Source organism: Cyprinus carpio, chromosome B2 (assembly GCF_018340385.1).
Source record: "Cyprinus carpio isolate SPL01 chromosome B2, ASM1834038v1, whole genome shotgun sequence".
Lineage (NCBI taxonomy): Eukaryota > Metazoa > Chordata > Actinopteri > Cypriniformes > Cyprinidae > Cyprinus > Cyprinus carpio.
The window spans coordinates 28,987,042-29,008,379 of record NC_056598.1 but is presented as its reverse complement, the minus strand read 5'-3'; the positions used below and the strand labels follow the sequence as shown (position 1 = coordinate 29,008,379).

The 21,338-nt window shown below is 35.2% G+C and overlaps 1 protein-coding gene across 1 annotated transcript; it reads left to right on the top strand.

Moving 5' to 3' along the window:
* The first annotated feature begins 1,401 nt into the window (after nt 1-1,401).
* Nucleotides 1,402-20,958, top strand: sirt6 (sirtuin 6). The gene is made up of 8 exons (XM_042719064.1): nt 1,402-1,780; nt 2,628-2,755; nt 10,043-10,225; nt 11,408-11,467; nt 12,527-12,622; nt 13,485-13,565; nt 17,540-17,663; nt 19,733-20,958. The coding sequence occupies exons 1-8, from the start codon at nt 1,715-1,717 to the stop codon at nt 20,180-20,182; spliced, it is 1,188 nt and encodes a 395-aa protein (XP_042574998.1). The 5' UTR covers nt 1,402-1,714; the 3' UTR covers nt 20,183-20,958.
* Nucleotides 20,959-21,338: the final 380 nt, after the last annotated feature.

The window sequence follows — 21,338 nt, the reverse complement described above, 5'->3', positions numbered from 1 at the left end:
GCGCCCCCCGCACCTGACGGGAGGAGGAGATGAGAGCCGAGCGCGGTCACGACTCAAATGCGCGGACCTGTAGCGCCATCTGCCGACCAGTAGCCAACTGCACTACTACACAAACAGATTTTCTTGTAACAGTATTTTCTTGTAAAATGTACTCTAACAATCTTTGTTGTATTTACAATTTGAAAAATCACTTGTGTGTCCAAAATAGAAAATAAAACACATCAACTGGTCACTGGAGTTCCTCAGGGATCAGTTCTAGGATCCCTCCTCTTCCTCTTATACACTACATCACTGGGACATGGTTCCTCCTACCATTGCTATGTTGATGAAACAGCTGTATCTTTCATTTCATCAAAATGATCCAACGGTATCTGCACGAATCCCAGTCAGCCTGGTGGACATCTCAGCATGGATGACTCAATTTGGCAAAGACTGAGCTTCTCGTCTTCCCTGCCACTCCGACTCTACAGCATGACTTGGTAGGTTCATCAACAATTGCACCATCAGGTTTGGTCAGGAATCTTTACTTTCAAAGACCACATTTCAAAATCGCTCGATCATACAGGTTTGCATTGCACAACATCAGAAAGATCGGGCCCTCCCTCTTGCCTTTGCCCTTGTCATTTCTAGGCCATTTCTCCCTCCTACTTCCACTCGCTCTTACAAGTCTACATCCCCTCCAGAACCTTGAGATCTACACGTGAGCGACACCTAATTTTACCATCACAGAGAGGCACAAAATCCAGAACATTTTTATTCACCGTTCCTGGCTGGTGGAATGATCTTCCCAGTCCCATCCGGTGAATCCCTGACAGTTTTCAAGTGACAGATATATAAAGAGTTCAGATGCAAAAGCCTCTAATTGCCGTCTGAAATTTTCTTCTAAAATGAGCATTTTTATCAGGCTCAGTTCAAATATAAACAGACCTGCACATTTTTTATTTATTTATTTATTATTATTTTTTTAATGGCTACATTTTATATCCATAAATGTAAATTTTCAGGTAAAAAAAAAACGTTTTATAGCATTTAAAAATGAAGTGAAATATTATATTGAATCTATATTACCCTCGAAGAAACAAAAAGCTATTGGCTTAAAGGGATAGAAGCTACTGAAATAAAACATTATAGGTAAAAGTCAGTCAGATGAATGAATGGAATGTGGCAATATAAGGAAGAGAGGAATAGTCAAAGACAAAAGATTAATTAGGCTGAAGAATTAGGCTGTGTGTGTGTGTGTGTGTGTGTGTGTGTGTGTGTGTGTGTGTGTGTGTGTGTGTGTGTGTGTGTGTGTGTGTGTGTGTGTGTGTGTGTGTATAGATTTTTTTAAGAGTCGGTAAAGATACTCCGGTACAGAAGGTGGCGGTATGCACCTGACAAGTTATGATTGCAATTCGCCATTAAACTAAAAGAAGTATGACGCTACTGCGCATGCGCACATTAATACAGCGTAATTTTTGATACAGTGTACAACGATAATCAGTATTTTTTTCATTATTTTAAGGTGTAGGTTTAGGTTTGGGGTAGGTGTAGACGTTAATAAAATACAATCTAATTGGTAGAAAATGAATTTCATTGTTCGTTTCCCGTCGGAGCTGTAACGTGATCCCTTCTAGCCACAACCCAACAACACACAAAACCGATTGAACGGAAGATCACAAACTCTTGCTCTGACCGACTAACCTGAACTTACCCTTTAGCCAGAAAGTGAGTCATGTCGGTGAATTACGCCGCGGGACTCTCTCCGTATGCGGATAAAGGCATCTGCGGCCTCCCGGAGGTGATGTTTACCTTTGTTGCCGTTAGCCTGCTAAGTTAGCTAGAATTAGCTTCATTTAATGCACATTAGCGTCATATTTAATACATGCTTTACGAAATGTACTGTTATTGTATATGTAAAGATATTTCAGTCTCTGTAGACATACGTGTGTTAATAATATGACAACTGCACGGTTCATTTCGCTACCAAATAAACCTGAATAAAAATATGAGGCAGTTGCTGAATGAATATGCTAATTATAAAACACGAAGTCTTTACTTTGATTTTACCACAGTGAAGGAAACCACATGATAAAAGTCACCTGCGGTTAATGAATAATTTAATATTTATTTTTAATAAGAATCGCATTTTTCCCTGCCAGGTAACAACTGTACGACTGTTTATGGTTGCCAAGCAACGCCATTTATTTCAAGCCAAATGAGCTATTATCGATCAATATAACGTTATAACTACAAAACAATAATATACGGTTATGCCACTGATCTATAATAGAAATTATTTATGTGTATATTATATATGTGTATGTATAATATGTGCTTTAAAACCAGTACACTATGTAAGATAGATAGATAGATGATACTGAATGCTGACAGACTCGTGGGAACTCATGTCATGGTGGGGACATAAATTGAAGTCCTCATGGGTAAAAATACTGGAAGTTTCCTGACACAGGTTTAGGTGTAGGGCAATAGAAAATACTGTAAGTACTGTAAATAAAAAATACTGTACATAAAGTTTGTACAGTAAAACCATTATGCCTATGGAGTGTCCCTAGTACAAGGATAGCTGACCAGACTGTGTGTGTGTGCGTGTGTGTATGTGTGTGTGTGTGTGTGTGTGCGTGCAGGAGTTTGACAGCCCAGAGGAGCTGAAGATTAAAGTGGAGACACTGGCCCAGTGGATAAAGGAGTCCCAGTACATGGTGGTGCATTCAGGAGCTGGAATCAGCACGTCTTCAGGGATCCCAGACTTCAGGTACTGCAGACAGACTTCCGTGGATGTGTTTATTAGCATCATTGATATAATATTAAAGTTTTTGTTAATAATTTGATCATTATTTAAGTTTTGTTTATATATATGGTCATATGGGCAAAAATTTATATCTCGGTATCTTTAGCAATATATGGTATATATCTCGGTATTTTTTTATTTGGATTAAAAAAAATCTGTATTTAATATATATATATATATATATATATATATATATATATATATATGTACACATTCATATACATATTAACAATACAAAACAAAACAATACATATTAAAGGCTATGAAAACAAATAAAGTGAATGTAACTTTTTAAGCCTTTATATTATGTGGAAAAAAGGGTTAAAATGATTTCATTCTAACATTGTAATATTGCAGTCTAAAAACAAAAATAAGGCTTTTAAAGTGGAAGTTAAATTCACTAAACTAAAAATGAAAATAAATGAGAACAAAGCGGGCCGAGCCGCTTAAACTAGTATGCGAAGCGAAACTATAAACTATGTCTTACCAGTTTTTATAGGCCTTGATATGAAGCTTGTCACATGTTTAGAACAAATCGGATTATGCACTTTCTCCACAGCAGCTCAGTCTGTGCACTCCGCTATATGTTCAGATGCGCTCGTATCAAACTACAGTATAACGATATCAACGGTATTACCTCATATCGAATCGCTTATAAAGAAAAAAATGATATATTGTACAAACTCAAGCATATATATATATATATATATATATATATATATATATATATATATATATATATATGCTGCCCTCATCTAAGGATTTTTCTGGTCGACTAGTAGGCATTCATTTTAAGCATTAGTCAACTAATCAGAAGTTTATTAATAAACCATTTAAATCATTATAATGAGCCTTTAGTTGCCTACATAGCATAATAAGCGCTCAAGCACAGGCATAAAGCTTGCCACAGTGCATCGACAGAAGTAATGATTATGAATGTGTCAGGGAAAAATAGTAAGGAGAATGCATTAACATTTTAAAAATTTGATAAACTAGTGCTTTCCTTGTTTTCTGTTTAAGAGATGAAATCGGCGACACTGACTCGTCTTCTCCACAGTAGTGATGTTCCTGTATGCATGCTTTATACAGATTACATAATCTGAGAATTTGTTTTGCATTTGAACTGGTTCATTTGGAAGTAGACATTTCACTCTCTATAGATATATTTTGAATGTCTGTAAGGCAAAGATATACACGGAGTTTCTCGCTCAAGTTCACTGAGACCGAGACGGCAGAAAGTGCATCCTGTTTGCTTTCATTATTTTACAAAAGCGCATTTTGTTGTTATTGTGAGTGCACACAAATAACCGCAGAGTCTATACAGATTTGAAAGCTGTATTACTCTTATCTGTATGAGCAAAACGAGGGAGTATTTTAGGAGCAAGTGAGCGCAGTGGTGCCTCCATCTGTCCCGCATATCCATGTAGGTTTTTATTAAGTATTAGTTTTAGTTTATTTAGGTTGTTATTTTAGTACTTAAATATAAATGAAAATGAGAAATGTTGCTTTGGCATCTAGTGGATTTAAAATAAGTTTTATTTTTGTTTCACTTACTGTTTATTTTATTTCAAGTAATGGAAATAATGGTTTAAATAATGAAAATTAAATAATGAAAATAATTGTCTAGTTAACAATAATAATATGTTTATGTTTTATGTTTAATATTATTTCAGTTTGTGCTATTTATTTCAGTTAATTATTTTATTACTAGTAAAGGATTTTCATAGTTTTAGTTTATAATAATAACCCTGGCACAGACGTATTAAACATTCATTAAACCTGCATTAATTTTATTTTCAAAAGTCTAAAAAAAAAGCATAAACTCTAATGGGATCAGGAAGCCAGTATAGACTGTTCATCTGTAATGCTGAGCATCTGTGTTCTGGTAGATGGCGCTCCAAACTTCAATTTTGAAAGCACGAAAGAGGATGATGACTCTCCAGCACTAAAATGAACAGAAAAGCACCATAAAAGTAGTCCGTGTCACTTTTCTTGCTTTACGTACAAGTCATCTGAAGGCATACAATAACTCTGTGTGAAACGAGTCACTGAAAATCGTGACTTCTTTGTTAGCTCTCATTTCTTTGTTACAAGTCTCATTTATGTTCATAATACACATAATAACTTCAGAAAATTTTTCATATAGTCTTCATGTGAACTGACATTAAATGTGTTCACTGTCCTTTTAAAGTCAGGAAAAAGAGTATTTATAGATATTTTCTATGTAATACCTACAATAAAGCTATAATTTTTCTTAAAACCAATGGCCAGAGATGCATTCATGTTTTCCACCCACATTCCTAATCTGTTGATAACATCCTCCGGAAATAACCCAAACCATGCTTTTCAAACAAGAAATAGAACTTTTGTTTGCTTCTGTATTTATTTGTGTGTCTGCTTTGCATGTTTGTTTAATGTACAGATATAATCCACTTGCGCATTAGTCAATAACTGATTGGACTGAAGCCCCTGAACTCCCATATTAATATGGCCCTCTAAGGAGATCAAATTAGGATGGGTTAAGAAAGACTGACATGTTGTGCAGACTCACAGTAACTACAGAGAGCCGTCACTAGAGGGAGATATGCAGTTTTAGGACAAATAACAGCTTTAAAGAGCAGGTCATGTGGTATTTTAAAGTGTCCTAATATTGTGTTGGAGTGCCCTACAAAAGGTTTAAATGCATGTAAGGTCAGAAAACATTGTAATTTTCTCAGAATATACATTTAATATTAGAGTCATTTGCCAGTGATTAGGAAATGATTCGTTTCAAGCAAGTTCGGAGCAAACCCCTCCCTTCCTCAAGCCTACTCTGCTCTGATTGGTCAGCTGGCCAAACCTGTTGTGATTGGCACAGAGATGAGTCCTTGAGCCAGTTAGCCAGCGCTACCATCGACAAATCACCTTTTCATAAAACAATATAGTGCTCCAATCTGTTTTTATGACATAAAATGCAAAAACACTTATGCAAGCGAATCGTGCCCACAGCTAAAGTTTAGCTGCTAAACTGTGAACACTTGGTGAAAACACACAGTTTGTAAACCAAAATATGTCTACTGTAATGTTTGAAGAATGACAAAAAGACAAAAGACGCTTGGTCTTAACTTTTAATCAGAACGCAGAACAGCTGTACCAGGTGCAGCAACACTCGCTCGTTTCTCCCGCATTAATCCTATAACTGCACAATAAACAGCAATTTCACTATGATTATAAAGTATGTGTGCTACACTACATTCTTTAATTATTAAACGATGATGTAATTAGAACAACATCAGTATACAATAATCGACACATTCTTAGGAAATAGTGGGTTCACAGCGAATTATCAGAACTACTTCAGTATGACAGTAATGTTGTGCTTTACCTGGAAACCTGAAGCTGCACTAGGTATACATCACATATTAGCACAAAAACCTTTTTTGAGCACTCAATTGAAAATGTACACAACGTATCAATCGTACTACTTACAGGTTGTGGTTCGGAGAGCTTATTAGTCCAAGTTAAGAAGATTAGTAGCCAACGAAGATAAAAGCCAAGATTAAAGAAGCAGTTCTTGGTAAAATGACAAGCACACAACAAAAGGTTTGAATTGTATTTCTGTGGTATCCTTGAACACAGAGTCTTCTCAACATGATGTAAACACACTAACTAGCGGAAGTGTTTGTGGGCAGATCAGACTCTGTTCGTATTTCGCGGGCAGGCAGGGATTATGCAGATGTGTTACCCAGTGACGTATACCGGTAACAGGCAAAAGATTAGAAAACATAGCGACTCGTTAAGGTGATTCAGAACCGACTCTCTCTTTTGAAAGACAATATCTTATTATTTCAGTTAAAAAACATTTTTTTTTTTTAATTATCATTTCAAGTTATTTATGGTTTTAGTCATTTATAATAACCATGAGTAATACAGTCTCATTCTCAAGTTCAAGATAAGTGTGTGTGTGTGTGTGTGTGTGTGTGTGTGTGTGTGTGTGTGTGTGTGTGTGTGTGTTTGCAGTGCTTTTCCACACTGCTGAGCTGAGTTGACCTCATTTCACTTTGGTTTACTTTAAGATTGTGTTTGATGTACAAATTTTTAATGTTCCATGAATTTCAGTGGTGATTAAATTGGATTCACCTTCTTCTAGTTTGTCATTGTAATTGCTTAAAACCGTGCGCGGGGGGTTTAATTTTAGAGGGTGCTGATGTCACGTTGAGTGACACCTGTTACATTTATTCTCCTCCTTTCACCCAGCTGGTTTTCCTGTCTTCCCCTCGTTGTCATTCTGTCGGCTCGTCTGACTCATTATCAGAAGAAACGTGTGTGATGCGATGGGCAGCTGCGTATTTTTCCTCCTGTGTTCTCTCATATGAAATTTTCATAAGAACACCTGTCTGTCAAATCTTGATTGACAGATTATTTTCAGAGGTGTGGCTTCTGTAGGTGCAAATAGGCACTCAGTCTGACTGGTTAGAGCACATATAACGCTAAAGCAATCCTTCACATAAAAATGACCATTCTTTTACCATTTGCTCACCTTCATGTCATCTGAACCAAATTAGATTTTTTTTTTTGGAATGCAAAAGGTGTTTGGTTCCCAAAGGACACTGCTACTGATGAAAGGCATCATTTGAATGCATGCACTGTCATAACATATGCCATTTGCAGAAACGTTAGATGCATTTATAGCAAGCGTGTACCATTATGTCCACTACTTTTTTTTTTTAATAGAAGTCTCTTACACTTACCAAGTCTACATTTATTGGATCAAAAATACAGTAAATCTGTAATATTATGAAATATTATTACAATTTAAAAAAAGTACTACTCAAAAGAACAGCATTTATATGAAATATAATATTTTTTGTATCAATTTAAAAGACTTTACTGTCACTTTTGATCATTTTAAAAAAAACCTTGCTTAATAAAAGTATTGATTTCTTTCGGAAAAAAGAACTAACCCTAAACATTTAAGAGGATAGTATGGATTCAAAATGTTTGCAAGAAATAAAATGCATAAAAATAATCAATGCATGTTTTATACAGTTTCTTTCACTAAACATAAATACAATGAAATTATTGAACATTTCTTTGGAAACATTTAATGTACGGTTTGGCACAATGTGAGTGTAGAACTTGTGTTTATAGTTCAACTATTGTTTTGATATTCACACAGACACAAACTCACTCTGGTCTTGCTTCAAGGGAACAGGTTGACACATTTTCATGGTTGAATGTTTTAACATTCTGCAGGCATATTCATCTAATCAGCAGTGCACTAGAATCTCCTTACAATTTCCCACAATGCACAGCTTGTTGTTGTGCTATGCAGTATTTCATAAGTGAAGAGCTTACTTGGGACATACGTAGACAGTGTGCCCAAGGACTGTTTACTGACCGCCTGCGTATTGCACACACAAAATATCAAGAGTTGTCTCAAACGTTGAGCTCCAATTTGATTGCTTGGCTTGACGCAATTACCAAAAGTCAGAGTGCACAGGTTTATATCAGTGCACCGGGAAACAAACTCATCAGAACTAAACACTGCATTTGTTAAAGTTTTTGACATTGAATCGTTGAAAGACAGTCAAAAGTTTCATTCGAGAGGTTTAGTGAGAGCAAGCAGACCTTTGTTTTTATCCGATTTCAGATTTACACGCCTCCAAATGTCACATTAAGGAAAAGCTAACTGTGTTTGACGGTCATCGTGTGTGTCAGTCAGACGCCCTCTTTCTGTCTAAGCGGGTGATTCTTGGCCAGAATAAGCTGCTGTAGGAACGAGACTTTGATCAATAGCCTAAAGTCTGGATAGAACTTATTAAGGGGTTTATGTAGTACTTCTAAGAGCTTATCCAAGTTTAGTAAGAACAGAAAACTTTTGATAAGTCAGGCAGGGAAAGCCGCTGCATGTGTGTAACTAGGAAAGCATGAAAAAGCAAACCGGATTTCAGCAGAATTGGCTGTTGTGTGTGTATGTGTGTGTGCTGATACAAATTCCCAACTGCACAAGAGCAAGATTTCTGCCGGTTTAAGTGAACTTTTGAGTCATTCCTCTTAGTAACTCAGTAAGAAAGCATAGTGACCTCCTGCTGTTCTCCGTGTCTTTATCATCTGAGATTCCCAGCAGCTCAGCTCAGCAGCGCTCACTGAATCACAGAGGGAGAGGAGGATCAGACAGGAGATGAAGGCTTGTGGGAATGGAGAGTCGTTTTGTTCTTTCCTCCTGAAGTTCACTGGTTTCTTGCTCCAAAAATAGTTTTATGTAAACATTTTCAAACCTAAAGCAACACAAGTATGCACTGTAATTATGGAATAATTTGCATGTATGCATTTCATGGTCATTTTAAAAGTATGCATTTTATCATTTCATTTAACTGTAAATCAAACCTATGACTGTGATGACTGTGAACAGCATGCCCTATGTTTAGTATATAGTACCTACTGTATACAGACTATTGTTCAGAAGCTTGGGGTAGGTAAGATTTTTTAAATATAAGAAGTCTCTTCTGCTCACCAAGGTTGTATTTATTTGTTCAAAAATACAAATAAATACTAAAAAATAGTAATATTGTCAAATATTATTACAATTTAAAATAGCTGTTTTCTATTTAAATATATATTAAAATATCATTTATTTCAGTGATGCCAGCTGAATTAACGACATCATTACTCCAGTCTTCAGTGTCACATGATCCTTCAGAAATTATTCTAATATGTTGATTTGATGCTTAAGATACATTTCTGATTATTATCAATGTTGAAAACATTTGTGCTGCTTAAACTTTTTGTGGATTCTGTGATAAATAGGAAGATGCAGATTTATTTTAAAAAAGAAATATGTTGTAACATTATAGATGTCTTTACTGTCACTTTGGACCAATTGAATTCATTCTTGCTGAATAAAATATAAAGTTTCTAAGTAAAAAAAATAAAATAATATACGATGCAGACTTTTAAATGTATTTTTACTCGTACATTGTAAATATGTTTAGTTGCATATTAATATAATTGTGCACAAATATCAGAACTAGATCTTTTAGCAATTTTGCTTCCTTTATACATTATAGATTTTACCAATTTTATTATAGGATTTGAGTTTTGAAACTTGACTTTATGTTTTTAAAGTACATCAAGCCCTATATTTCAAAAGATCAAAGAAGATTTGATTTTTCAGGATGTGACCCAGAAAGACTCCTGACTAAAACTGAGGACAAGAGACTGTATTTCAGTCAAAGCGTGTTTGTGATCCCTGTGTTGTTTGTGTTCCAGAGGTCCTAAAGGAGTGTGGACGATGGAGGAGAGAGGTGAGACGCCTCACTTTAACACCACGTTTGAGGACGCGCGTCCCAGCCTGACTCACATGGCCCTGCTGCAGCTGCAGAGGACAGGACACCTCAAATACCTCATCAGCCAGAACGTAGACGGCCTTCACCTGCGCTCTGGATTCCCCAGGTAACTCCAGTCTAACTGGCTGGCTTCATGTCGTTCCCACGTCTCATACCGTTTTGATTAAAGTTCTGACCTCTGTCCTGCGTCTGATGTCAGATGTGTCATGTTGATTAGCTCTTTTAATTTTCTCTTCCCACAAACGAATGCAATCAGCATGTCTTGTTCTAGGCAAATGACTTGAAGCTTTTAATGTTGAATTTAGCTTATTGTCATGATGAATTGCACATTTTATTCAGGCAGACGTAATTAAAAGCCCTCAGTCATAATCTGTGTCATAACAATTGTATTGTTTTATTGTTTTGTTATTTCTTAGGCTTATTATTGTAAAATAAAACTGTTAAGAGGAAAACTTTCTGTTACTTAAATAAACATTAAATAATAAGAATACACAGTAACTGGAAAAAAACTGATCTTATTTCAGTTTGTTACCAAGGAAATTTGTCTTTTTTTTATTCTAGTTGAAGTTCAAAAATAACTAAAACTTTATCATTTTAAAACTTTATTAAATTAACAGAAATGACGGAAACACACAAAAATTACTAATTAATATTAATATAACATAGTATATGAAAAATACTTAAATAACAGTTATTTGAAAATAAACTAGGCCTAATGCAAATTAAAAAACTAATAGAAATTACAAAAACACAAATTTAAAAAAATTGTATCATAAAGGACGCTTAAAATATACAAATAAAAACTAATTCAATAATAAAAACTATAATAGTAAATGAATAATACTAAAATAACACTGGTTTGTATATGAACTAATCGAAATATCACAACTAAAAGAAATGACATCACTAAAATTTCCATTAAAATTGAAAATATAAAAATAAAAACTAATTCAGTACTAAAACTAATTAAAGTACTAAAATAACGAAAACTTAATAAAAAATAAAAACAACTAACAGAAATGACAGAAACACACAAATTACTAAAACTTTCATTAAAAAGAAATTACTAATTTTAAATATTAATAAAACTCTAATAGTAGATCAATTATACTAAAATATTGATTTGAATTGATATAAACAACCCACAGTCATTTGCACGTATCTGACAGAACTATGTCATAATTTTCTCATCCTGTCTTTAATGGCTTTTTCTGTCATTATTGATTGTGATTCATTACTCATTCTTCTGTTGTTATTGGGTTTGTTTACTTCTCTCTGTATCTGCTAGGGATCGATTGTCAGAGCTGCACGGGAACATGTTCGTTGAAGAGTGTGAGAAGTGTGGCAAGTATGTAATTGTTCTCTGAACGTGGTAGTGAACTCTGTCTGCACACATCAAGAGCAAGAATAACCTCATGTTCTGATGCAGTTTAACTAGTACAAGACATTCAGGACTGTTTTAAACCTGTTGCTGTGTTACTGGTTGCCAAGGGTTCATTACAGGTTGAGCTCAGTCAAAAGCATTTGTGGTTCATCACTACAAACATTATTTCCATTTGTCCCTGCTTAAAAAAAAATGAATCAGTTAATTCATTAATTAATAATAATAATAATAAGCAAAAATCTGACTTCCAGTGGACATAAATGGGGCCAGTCTGTAAAGATTAAAATCCTTTGTTTCCTCATCAAAGCAGATTTGGAGAAATGTACTGTATCATTCCATCACTTGCTCAGCAATGGATCCTCTGCAGTGAATGGGTGCCGTCAGAATCAGAGTCCAAAAAGCTGATAAAGACTTAATAATCCACAAGTTATCCAAATCACTTGTGGTTTGTGATGTTTTTTTCAGCTGTTTAGACTCTCATTCTGACGGCACCCATTCACTGCAGAGGATCCATTGCTGAGCAAGTGATGGAATGATACAATTCTTCAAATCTGTTCCCATGAAGAAACAAACTCATCTACAGCTTGGATTGTGTTGACTGAAATATCTTCAAAGTTTTTATAAACTGTAAGACATTTTGTAGGTTGACTTAGCGCTGTTTCAACACTTTCAAAACATTAATGTTTTGTAAAATTCTGATTTAAAATTGAACCCCACACAAAATATAATCCCACCAGTTTTGGGCAGAAACATGTGATGAAAGAAAACAAAATCTGTTTACATAAAAGTCTGAAAAACATATTGATTCAGGTGTATTTTTCTAGTGCACACTGCATGTTTGACATTGAACAAGTGCAGTATTGATTGTGTATGTGCATCATAGCTCTGTGACTAACAGATATAGTCTGTGAGAATGCTGAGCTATTGATCACTCCCACAAATCTCTACCGAAGCGGGCAACGGGTCGTGTGCAGGTACTGCCACTGTCAAAGCGATAAGCACTTGTGCCCTGGGCTGTTTCAGGCAATATGTTCGGGACACTGTAATTGGAGTGATGGGTCTGAAGCCGACCGGACGCTACTGCGATGTCACACGCTCAAGAGGACTCCGATCTTGCAGGTGATTGCACCGTTTTAGAGGAATGGACCATAACAGGTCCATCATGATTTTCCATGATGATGGGAGCCAGAAATTCATGCCTCGCACACACAATTTATTATATGTCTATAGTAAAAAATATATACATCTTAACCCAAGCTCTAACAACACGCTACCGTTCAAAAGTTTGGCATCCGTAAGATGTTTGTTTTTAAAGACGTCCCGTCTGCTCAAAATGGTGGCATTTATTTGATAAGCAGTAACGTGAAATATTATTACAATTTAAAACAACATTTTTCTATTGTAATGTATTTAAAAATGTGATATATTCCTGTGATGCAAAGCTGAATTTGCTGCTCAAAAAAAAAAAGTATGATTATTATCAGTATTGAAAACAGTCGTTAGACAAATAAAAAGGTATTTTGTTCAGCGGCTAACATTGGATGACTGACATTATTAGAGCTTAATAGAGCGCTAGTGGTCAGCTCACACCGTTTGCATCGAGTGCACCTGCTCATTTGTCATTGGCAGTCTCAGGCTGTGCTTCCTATGGCTTTATTGTCCCCTGGCAGTCTGAGGCCCCAGGGCACCGGCCCCTTCTATTCATAATCCAGCCCTGAGCATACTCTGACCTTGCAGCAGGCAAGTGTTATTTCTTCAGAAACTGATTCATAAAAATCTTAAAATTCCAAGAAGTCTGGTGTGCGGGCGCTCTTAAATGTAAAGAATTCTGTTAAAGATTATGTCATGCTTACGGGCTAAAATTAAAAACGAACTCTCTATTTGACTCATTTTTGTGGACTTTTTTTGTTTTATTTTGTTTCTGTGCCTGTCATGAGCTGTTCTGTCTCATCACCGTGTGTGTGTTTGTGTTTCTCTGCAGAGGGAAGCTGATCAGCACTATATTGGACTGGGAGGACTCACTGCCTGACAGAGACCTGAATAGAGCTGATGAAGCATGTCGGTAAGGAAGAGAAATATCCTGAGAATGAGAAGGTGTGCTCAACAATACAGCGAGAAGGCCATTATATAGGGAATCAAGAATTGTGCTCATTAAAAACAAGGCAAGTAGCAATTACAGGTCTAAAATAAGATTAGTGATTGACAGGTGAATTAAGGAAACGCAATTCAAAGGCAGTTCTAACTTTACTATTTCTTTTATGTATAACTTTTAAGCAAACAACAATCTAGTTCCTGACACATCTTAAAAAAAAATTGTCATTCAAGCAACATTTTTGCTCTGATAATGTCACAGCAGGAAAGAAAAGATGATTGCGATTTCAGTTCCATGCCGATTAAGTCCACGGGGAAGTACATAGCAGTTAATCATGACTTTAGGTTAAGATATTGCAAAACTACCATGAATTATTGACATAATTTAAACAAATGATAGCTTATAGACTTTATATCAGTACATGAGATTGATCTGACTTCCTGTACAATGCTGTTGACCATCAAGCTTGTTGATGTGTTGCATGCAGATGGTTTAGTTTATCAAAACGCTTTTAATTACTTCTAACTGCTTCAGTTTCAGGTCAAATTAATAGATAGGAGTGCTCAGTCTAGATCATTGTATCAACAGCACCAGATCGAGCTTAATCATATTACAGCGAAAGTACTGCAGTCTCACAAGACTCACACGCATACAAAACATCTCGCAGCACCTGCTGCACATCTGACCCGCGACTGTCCTCTGGGCTTCCACATGCTTTCAAAATCCACTGGAGCTTGAGAGAGAAATGTGACCTTGGAAGTAGAAAGTGCTCGAATGTGGGATTTTTCTGTCTTTATTGTAATGCACAACAGTTACAATTTGAGTCCCTCCAGTGATTTTATTGAATATAATATGTTTGATCATTTGTTTAGCCTGTCGGGAGTTCAGTTTAGGACACAGTGCTACAAAGCTGCATGTGTTTTTCTGTAATATAGCTGTTTCCTAGTTTACAATGAACATTGGAATGTGTGTTATTAAAGAAATAGTTCACCCAAAAATCAAAATGTACTCACCCTCAGCCCATCCAGATTTGGAGAAATGTAGGATTCCATCACATGCTCACCAATGGATCCTCTGCAGTGAATGGGTGCCGTCAGAATGAGAGTCTGATAAACAGCTGATAAAAACATACAAGTCCATAATCAAATCCACAATAACGCTTACTCCAGCAAAAAAGACCTATTTATTTAGAACCCTTTTGGCTTGCAAACGGTGCTTGATCTGTGCATATTGCTCTCCTGATTCAGACAAGACAACTTTTTCACCAGAAAAAGTGATATTTTGAATAGAAGCAACAGTTTGAATTTAAAGACGTCTTAAAGGTGCAGTAAGCCATTTCTCAGAAACACTGTTGATATTTGAAATCACCAAAACACAAACGCCTCTATTTAAAAGGATCACACCCCTATTTTGAAAGCTACGCCCCTAAATTCACAAACACAGGCACCTCCCCCATCAAGAGTTAACACGCCCCTGCTGATTGGCTACAAGAGTGTTTTGGTGCTTAGTCCAATCCACTTCCAACAGTGTTTCAGAATAGAAATCGCTTACTGCTCCTTCAATAATGGAGAAATTATTTCTTACAAACATGCAGCTTTTCACTTCACAAGACATTAGTTGATTGACCGGATTACTTGTGGATTATTCTGATGGTTTTATCAGATGTTTGGACTCTGATTCTGACGGCACCCATTCACTGCAGAGGATCCACTGGTGAGCAAGTGACATAATGCTAAATTTTTTTAAGCTTCATTCATTGGCTATGAAATATTTTTTGCCTGCGAAATTCATTGAAAGGTGACAGCAGCTTTACAGATATGTCTTTTGAATGCGTTTTATGTAAAAGCTTGTCTGAGCATGTAGGTTTCACAGTGAAGGCACGGCACACTGAGATTGATAGCATGATGCCGATGAGTTTCCCACGATCACATGAGATTCGAAAACCAATCAAGCACCTACAAGCTCCTTTTCAGACTTAAAGAAGATTTGTGTTTCTTTTGCTGTGTTTCACTCTTTCAATTTTCTCTCAAGTCTGAGGTCACTTGTGGTTTCCTGTTGTAGATGTTTCTTGCCTGCTGCAGTCATTCACTACGTCTGGATTTTGGATGTTGTGGTGAAAGGAAGGTTCAGCTAATCTCTTTTAGTCATGCATTTAGAAAGCCTTTCTTAGGTCTTAACAGTTCATGGGGAATTAATGGAGCATTTAGTGAACCAATTTTCATTATGTTGTGTACAGGATAATTATCTCCTTACGTATAATTAATTAAACATAAGTATTGTTCTTTGGAAGAGTGTACTTTAAAGTTAATGATGTTCAGCTAAAAAGAGACTTCAGACAAGCTTAGAAACGGTGATGGGAAAAAGACAGCTTTTGAGCTATTACCGCTGAACTCATTCTGTTCAATTCAGGTCTGTGAATGTCTTACAGCCTTTTCTCCACCACTGTTGCTGTTCTGTGTTGTTTTCTGCAGTGTCAGGATAGCAAACTCGTGAATGGGAAGAAAAAAAAAGGTCAACTAGCCATCCAACAACTGACTAGTTAACCATTCTGACCCATTCTGCTCATTTCAGAATTTTCTATATAGATTTTATTTCAAATGATCAGGCCATTAATTAAATTAATTTATTTATTATTAGTAGTAGTATTATTATACAAAACAAAAAATGCAGCCTTTTATTAATTTAAGATTATTACAATGTGTGTATTTTATTTGTGTAATTGTTGTTCATTATATTTTCATTGAAAGTAGTGCTGTCAAACGATTCATCGCGATTAATCGCATCCAAAATAAAAGTTTTTGTTTACATAATATATGTGTGTGTTCTGTGTATATTTATGGATATATAAATACACACACATGCATGTATATATTTAATAAAAATGTTTATATGTTTATGCATTTAAAATATTTATATATAATATCAGTTATATTAATATAAATATTACATGGAAATGTTTTCAAAATATATACTGTGTGTGTGTGTGTATATATACACACATACACATGATAAAAATATACACAAAACACATATTATGTAAATAAAAACTTTTATTTTGGATGTGATTAATCATTTGTCAGCACTAATTTAAAGTAATATGTTTTGTTGTGTGTGTGTGTGTGTGTGTACACTGCATTTATTTTATTTAAAATGCCATAAAAGCAGTGTTGTTATTTTACTATTAAAAATGTTTATTAAAATAAATCTGAAATATATATTACTTTAATATTGGTTTAATTACTAAAACTGCTAAAACTGAAAAAAAAAAAAAAAAAAAAAAAAAAAAAAAACAGGCTAGAGATTGTATAAAAACTACAAAACCACATTTTTTAAAAATTACTAAAATTTGAACTTAAATGAACATACAAAAATAAAAGCTAATTCAATATATTAAATTATATAGTTGTAGATAATGCTAAAATAACACTGGAAGGCTGTACAACAAATATTACATGAGATAAATTGTTCTGAATTGTTATTACAATTATCATATTTCATTATTTATTTATTTTGTGGATTTTCTTGATTTTTTTCTTTTGCCTTTGGGGTGAAGTGTGATTAAGACAGGTTTTTGCATAATAATGATACAGATCTGCATCAACAAAGGAACCATGTGATGATGAATGCAATCACAATGAAACTGGATCGGAACAACACAATATTTATGATGAATGTTTTATTTGCTGTATAATGAGCACCTGAAGGTTATAGAGTCATGAATAAAGCCTTTTATTGGTCCTTATGAAGCAGGAACAGAGTGTTAAAAAGAAACTCACAGAGCTTGAATGCAGAAGCTGACCAGACTGTAGCTTGACATTTATGTGTGCATTATAACTGTAGGTGAACAAACTGAGGCCAAGACTCGTATGAGCGGCACCTATACACTGATTCTGAGAAAAGAGCGACAGACCCCAGCAGCTGATGCTCCACGTCTCTCTTCACAGGCGAGCTGACTTGGCCTTGACGCTGGGAACATCTCTTCAAATTAAACCTAGCGGAGATCTGCCTCTTCTAACCAAACGCACAGGAGGGAAGCTGGTTATAGTCAACCTTCAGCCAACCAAACATGTACGTCTCACCAACACACTCCTTTATTGAAACAGTACCTAAAATTTATTTGAATTCAAATTTAATTAAAATAAAACTTTTTTTAAACAGTAAAAAATGCTCAAAAGTGACATTATTGAAGCAGCACAACTGTATTCAACATCGATAATAATCAGAAATGTTTCTTGAGCAGCAAATCAGCTTATTAGTTTAATTTCTGAAGGATCATGTGACACTGAAGACTGCAGTTATGATGCTGAAAATTCAGCTTTGATCACAGGAATAAATTACATTTTAAAATATACTGAAATAGAAAACAATTATTTTTTAGTGTATTTTTGGTCAAATAAATGTAGCTTCGGTGAGCATAAGAGACTTACAGAGCATCGCACATGACATGCAGACAAAAAAATCATAGTATTTATCGTAACCACTAATTAGGAATTTGTTCTATAACATTCTATCATCATTTCCTCACCCATTTACAGTTGTTCCAAACCCACATGAATTTCTTTCTTCAGCTGAACACAAAAGAATATATTTTGAATAACGTAAGTAACAAAAAGTTTCTGGCAACATTGTTCTAATTTGTTCCCTCTTGTGATTTAATTGAAACAAGGGAACAAATTAGTATAACATGGCCATAATTTACTAAAGTGAGGGAACAAATTAGCACAACATGGTCATGATTTACTACAACCAAGGAACAAATTAAGTTGCAAACAAAGGAATTAACCAAGCATTTGCTGGTCCCCATTGATTTCCATAGTTTGAAAAAACAATAGAAGTCGATGGGGACTAGCAGCTCACTAGTGTCTTTCTCTTAGTCCACACCAACCTGAAAATACACATGCTTATGCAAACACAAGCAGCGGTTTGAAATCTATCAGCACGTGCGCTGTGAACACACGCTCAGATTAGCATCCTTCAAACCCCGTCTGACCATTCATGCTAATTATTAAAACAATTTTGATTAAGAAGCTTTGCAGCTTCATCAAAGACTCGGCTGGATTTTCTCTTAAGCTCGTATTGTTAGTCTGCTAGAATGTGTTTTAATGGATTAATCCTATTAATTTTTAGACGTTTTGTTATATGCCTATGTTTGAGTTATGTTTCATCTGAAGGTTATTTTTTCTTTACCTCATTGCTTCTACTTCCTGTCAACATCTCAGTTACGAAATTGGATTTATTATTTTCTAAATCTAGTTTCAAATTCAAAGCCTGACACGCATGCAACGTGAGTTATTCCACGTGTCAGATTTTTGGAGGGGGAGTTTATGGTATTATAGCAGCTTAATGTGTAAAGAAATAGAATTTGACATTTCTTGTGCTGTTTCGTTATTTCTGTCAGTAATCTGACTCTGCTGTGATTGATTAAAGTGTGCATTTATTCAAAGTAAATTAGTATTTCACACAGACGGGCTAAAAATTAAAAAAAAAATAGATATGTAGGATTGTAATTTTCAAGGAAAAAGTTTGGGGTAAGTACAATTTTCTGCTCACAAAGGCTGCATTGTTTTGATTAAAAATATAGTTAAAATAGTAATCGCGTGGAATATTTTCACAGTTTAAAATAGCTGTTTTCTATGTGAATATGTTGTAAAATATAATTGAAAGCTGAATTTTCAGCATCATTACTCCTGCTGATTTGCCGCTCAAGAAACTTTTCTGATTATTAATGCTGAAAACAGTTGTGCTGCTTCATGTTTTTGTGGAAACCGTGATGTATTTCTTTTTCCAGGATTCGTTGATGAATAGAAAGTTGAAAAGAACAGTATTTATTTGAAATGGAATTCTTTGTAACATTAAAAATGTCTTAACTATTACTTTTGATCAATTAAATGTTTTTTTTTTTTTTTTAACTAAAAATTAAAACATTCACTTTTTTTATACAACCTCTGTGATTTTTCTCCTGTAAAACCCAAAAAGTAATAAGAAGCATGATAAACAATAGTTGTCAAGTAGCAGTCGTACATCTGAAGTCACACAATAGCTGTGTGATGGATTTCAGTGAATAACAGCTTAAATTGTCATCCACAGAAAGTTCTCTCAGGTTGTTTTTACTTAACAGTGCTACTTGGTTTTTGTAGGACAAACACGCCCACCTGCGTATCCACAGCTATGTAGACGAGGTCATGGGTCAGCTGATGAAGCTGCTGGGATTGGAGGTTCCAGAGTGGGCGGGGCCAACGCTGTGTGAAAGCTCAGGCGGAGACCAGGACATCCTCCCATTCGGAGCCTGGAAAAAGGAAGTGAAGATGGAGCTGAAAATAGAGGAAAATAAACACGCCGTCCCAAAGAAACGAAAGAAGAAAGAGCAGGATGGCGAGATAAACTGCAAGAGAGATGTTAAAGTAGAAGAAGAGACAAAAAAAGAGGGAAAGGAGGCAGCGTTTAGTCACTCTCAACCAATCAAAACGCAGAAGTCGTCCTGTGAGGCGCATCCTTTAAACGGCTCCTCCCACAACCCTACAAGTTCTTCTGCCGTTAATGAAACGGACGCAGAACCACAAACAAACACTGAACAGCCCTCTTCCTAGAGCCCTATCACAACCAGACAGAAACTGAATCACAAATCTCAGGAAGTGTGCTCACCATATGCCCTGTGTTTGCATCATCACGAGGAAAACCTGGACTCAGACCTGTTAGATGAAGTGAGGTGATGAAGTGATGTCATTGAGCTGTGAGTGTGTACCATTACAGCTAGTTAGTGGATAAATTCGGTCGATATTTTTCTGTTTGTCAGCTAATCTGTGCAGTTTTTTTTGGATGGAGGTTTTGGTGAATCATGGTTTTGTACTGTAAAATAAACATGATCTTTTCTACCCTAAAATAAATCAGGTTAGTATAAACAAGGTTCACTGCATAAAACATGTCTGTCATATTTCACCCTAATATCAAAACATTTTATTATTTTTAGAATAGACTATAACAAATACTACTATTTTTTTATATGGGAAATTTGTTTAATTGTAATGACTTAATGGTCTTAAAAATATACTTTAGTCTTTATGCAGTCTTTTGTTTTTCAATGTTTTGTTTTATTTGGGGGTGAAATATGACCCAGGCAAGCTTTGTGAGGTTCAGCTTTTAAGGAAAGAATGTCAAATGTTGAATTAGTTTGAGCTATTCATAACTAACTGTGTAACATGTAATGCTTGGTAATGTCCACTTCTTTAGCCACTAATTTCCCTTCAGTGATCAGACATTTATTGCTTGTTTTGTTTCAGTCTTCACCGCAATTATGTAACTTTGTTTTTCTACTTTTTTCATAAAGAACAACCAATGTATATATAAACAAGATGCTGAAACTGTATCCTGACTGTTTATTTTGTTGTTGTTTTAGTTATTTTAGGATGTCAAATCTGTCTTATATCCTTGTATGACAGCATTTTAAGGTACTGAAGGCACACTCAGAACCAAAAGCCTTTTCTAAAGTACCTCCTTAGCCAAATTGGAAAAACAAATATGAAAATGTAATTTCTGAAAAATTATATATATATATATAGGGAGAATTAATTATAGGGCTGTTTGTGTGTGTGTGCAATAAATTGTTAGTCATTTGTAAAACTTGTAGACTTGCTGCCTATTCAGAGCGTTCCAAATACATTTACATTTGGGAGATGCTTTTATGCACAAATAAACTAAAGGGGTTTCATTTTGCTCCCTTAGAAGGCAGCTATTTGCACACAGCCT

Coding starts and splice junctions, on each gene's coding strand:
- sirt6 (XM_042719064.1), top strand. CDS start 1,715: ATGTCGGTGAATTACGCCGCGGGACTCTCTCCGTATGCGGATAAAGGC. Junction 1,781..2,627: donor GCATCTGCGGCCTCCCGGAG/GTGATGTTTACC, acceptor GTGTGCGTGCAG/GAGTTTGACAGCCCAGAGGA. Junction 2,756..10,042: donor TCAGGGATCCCAGACTTCAG/GTACTGCAGACA, acceptor TTTGTGTTCCAG/AGGTCCTAAAGGAGTGTGGA.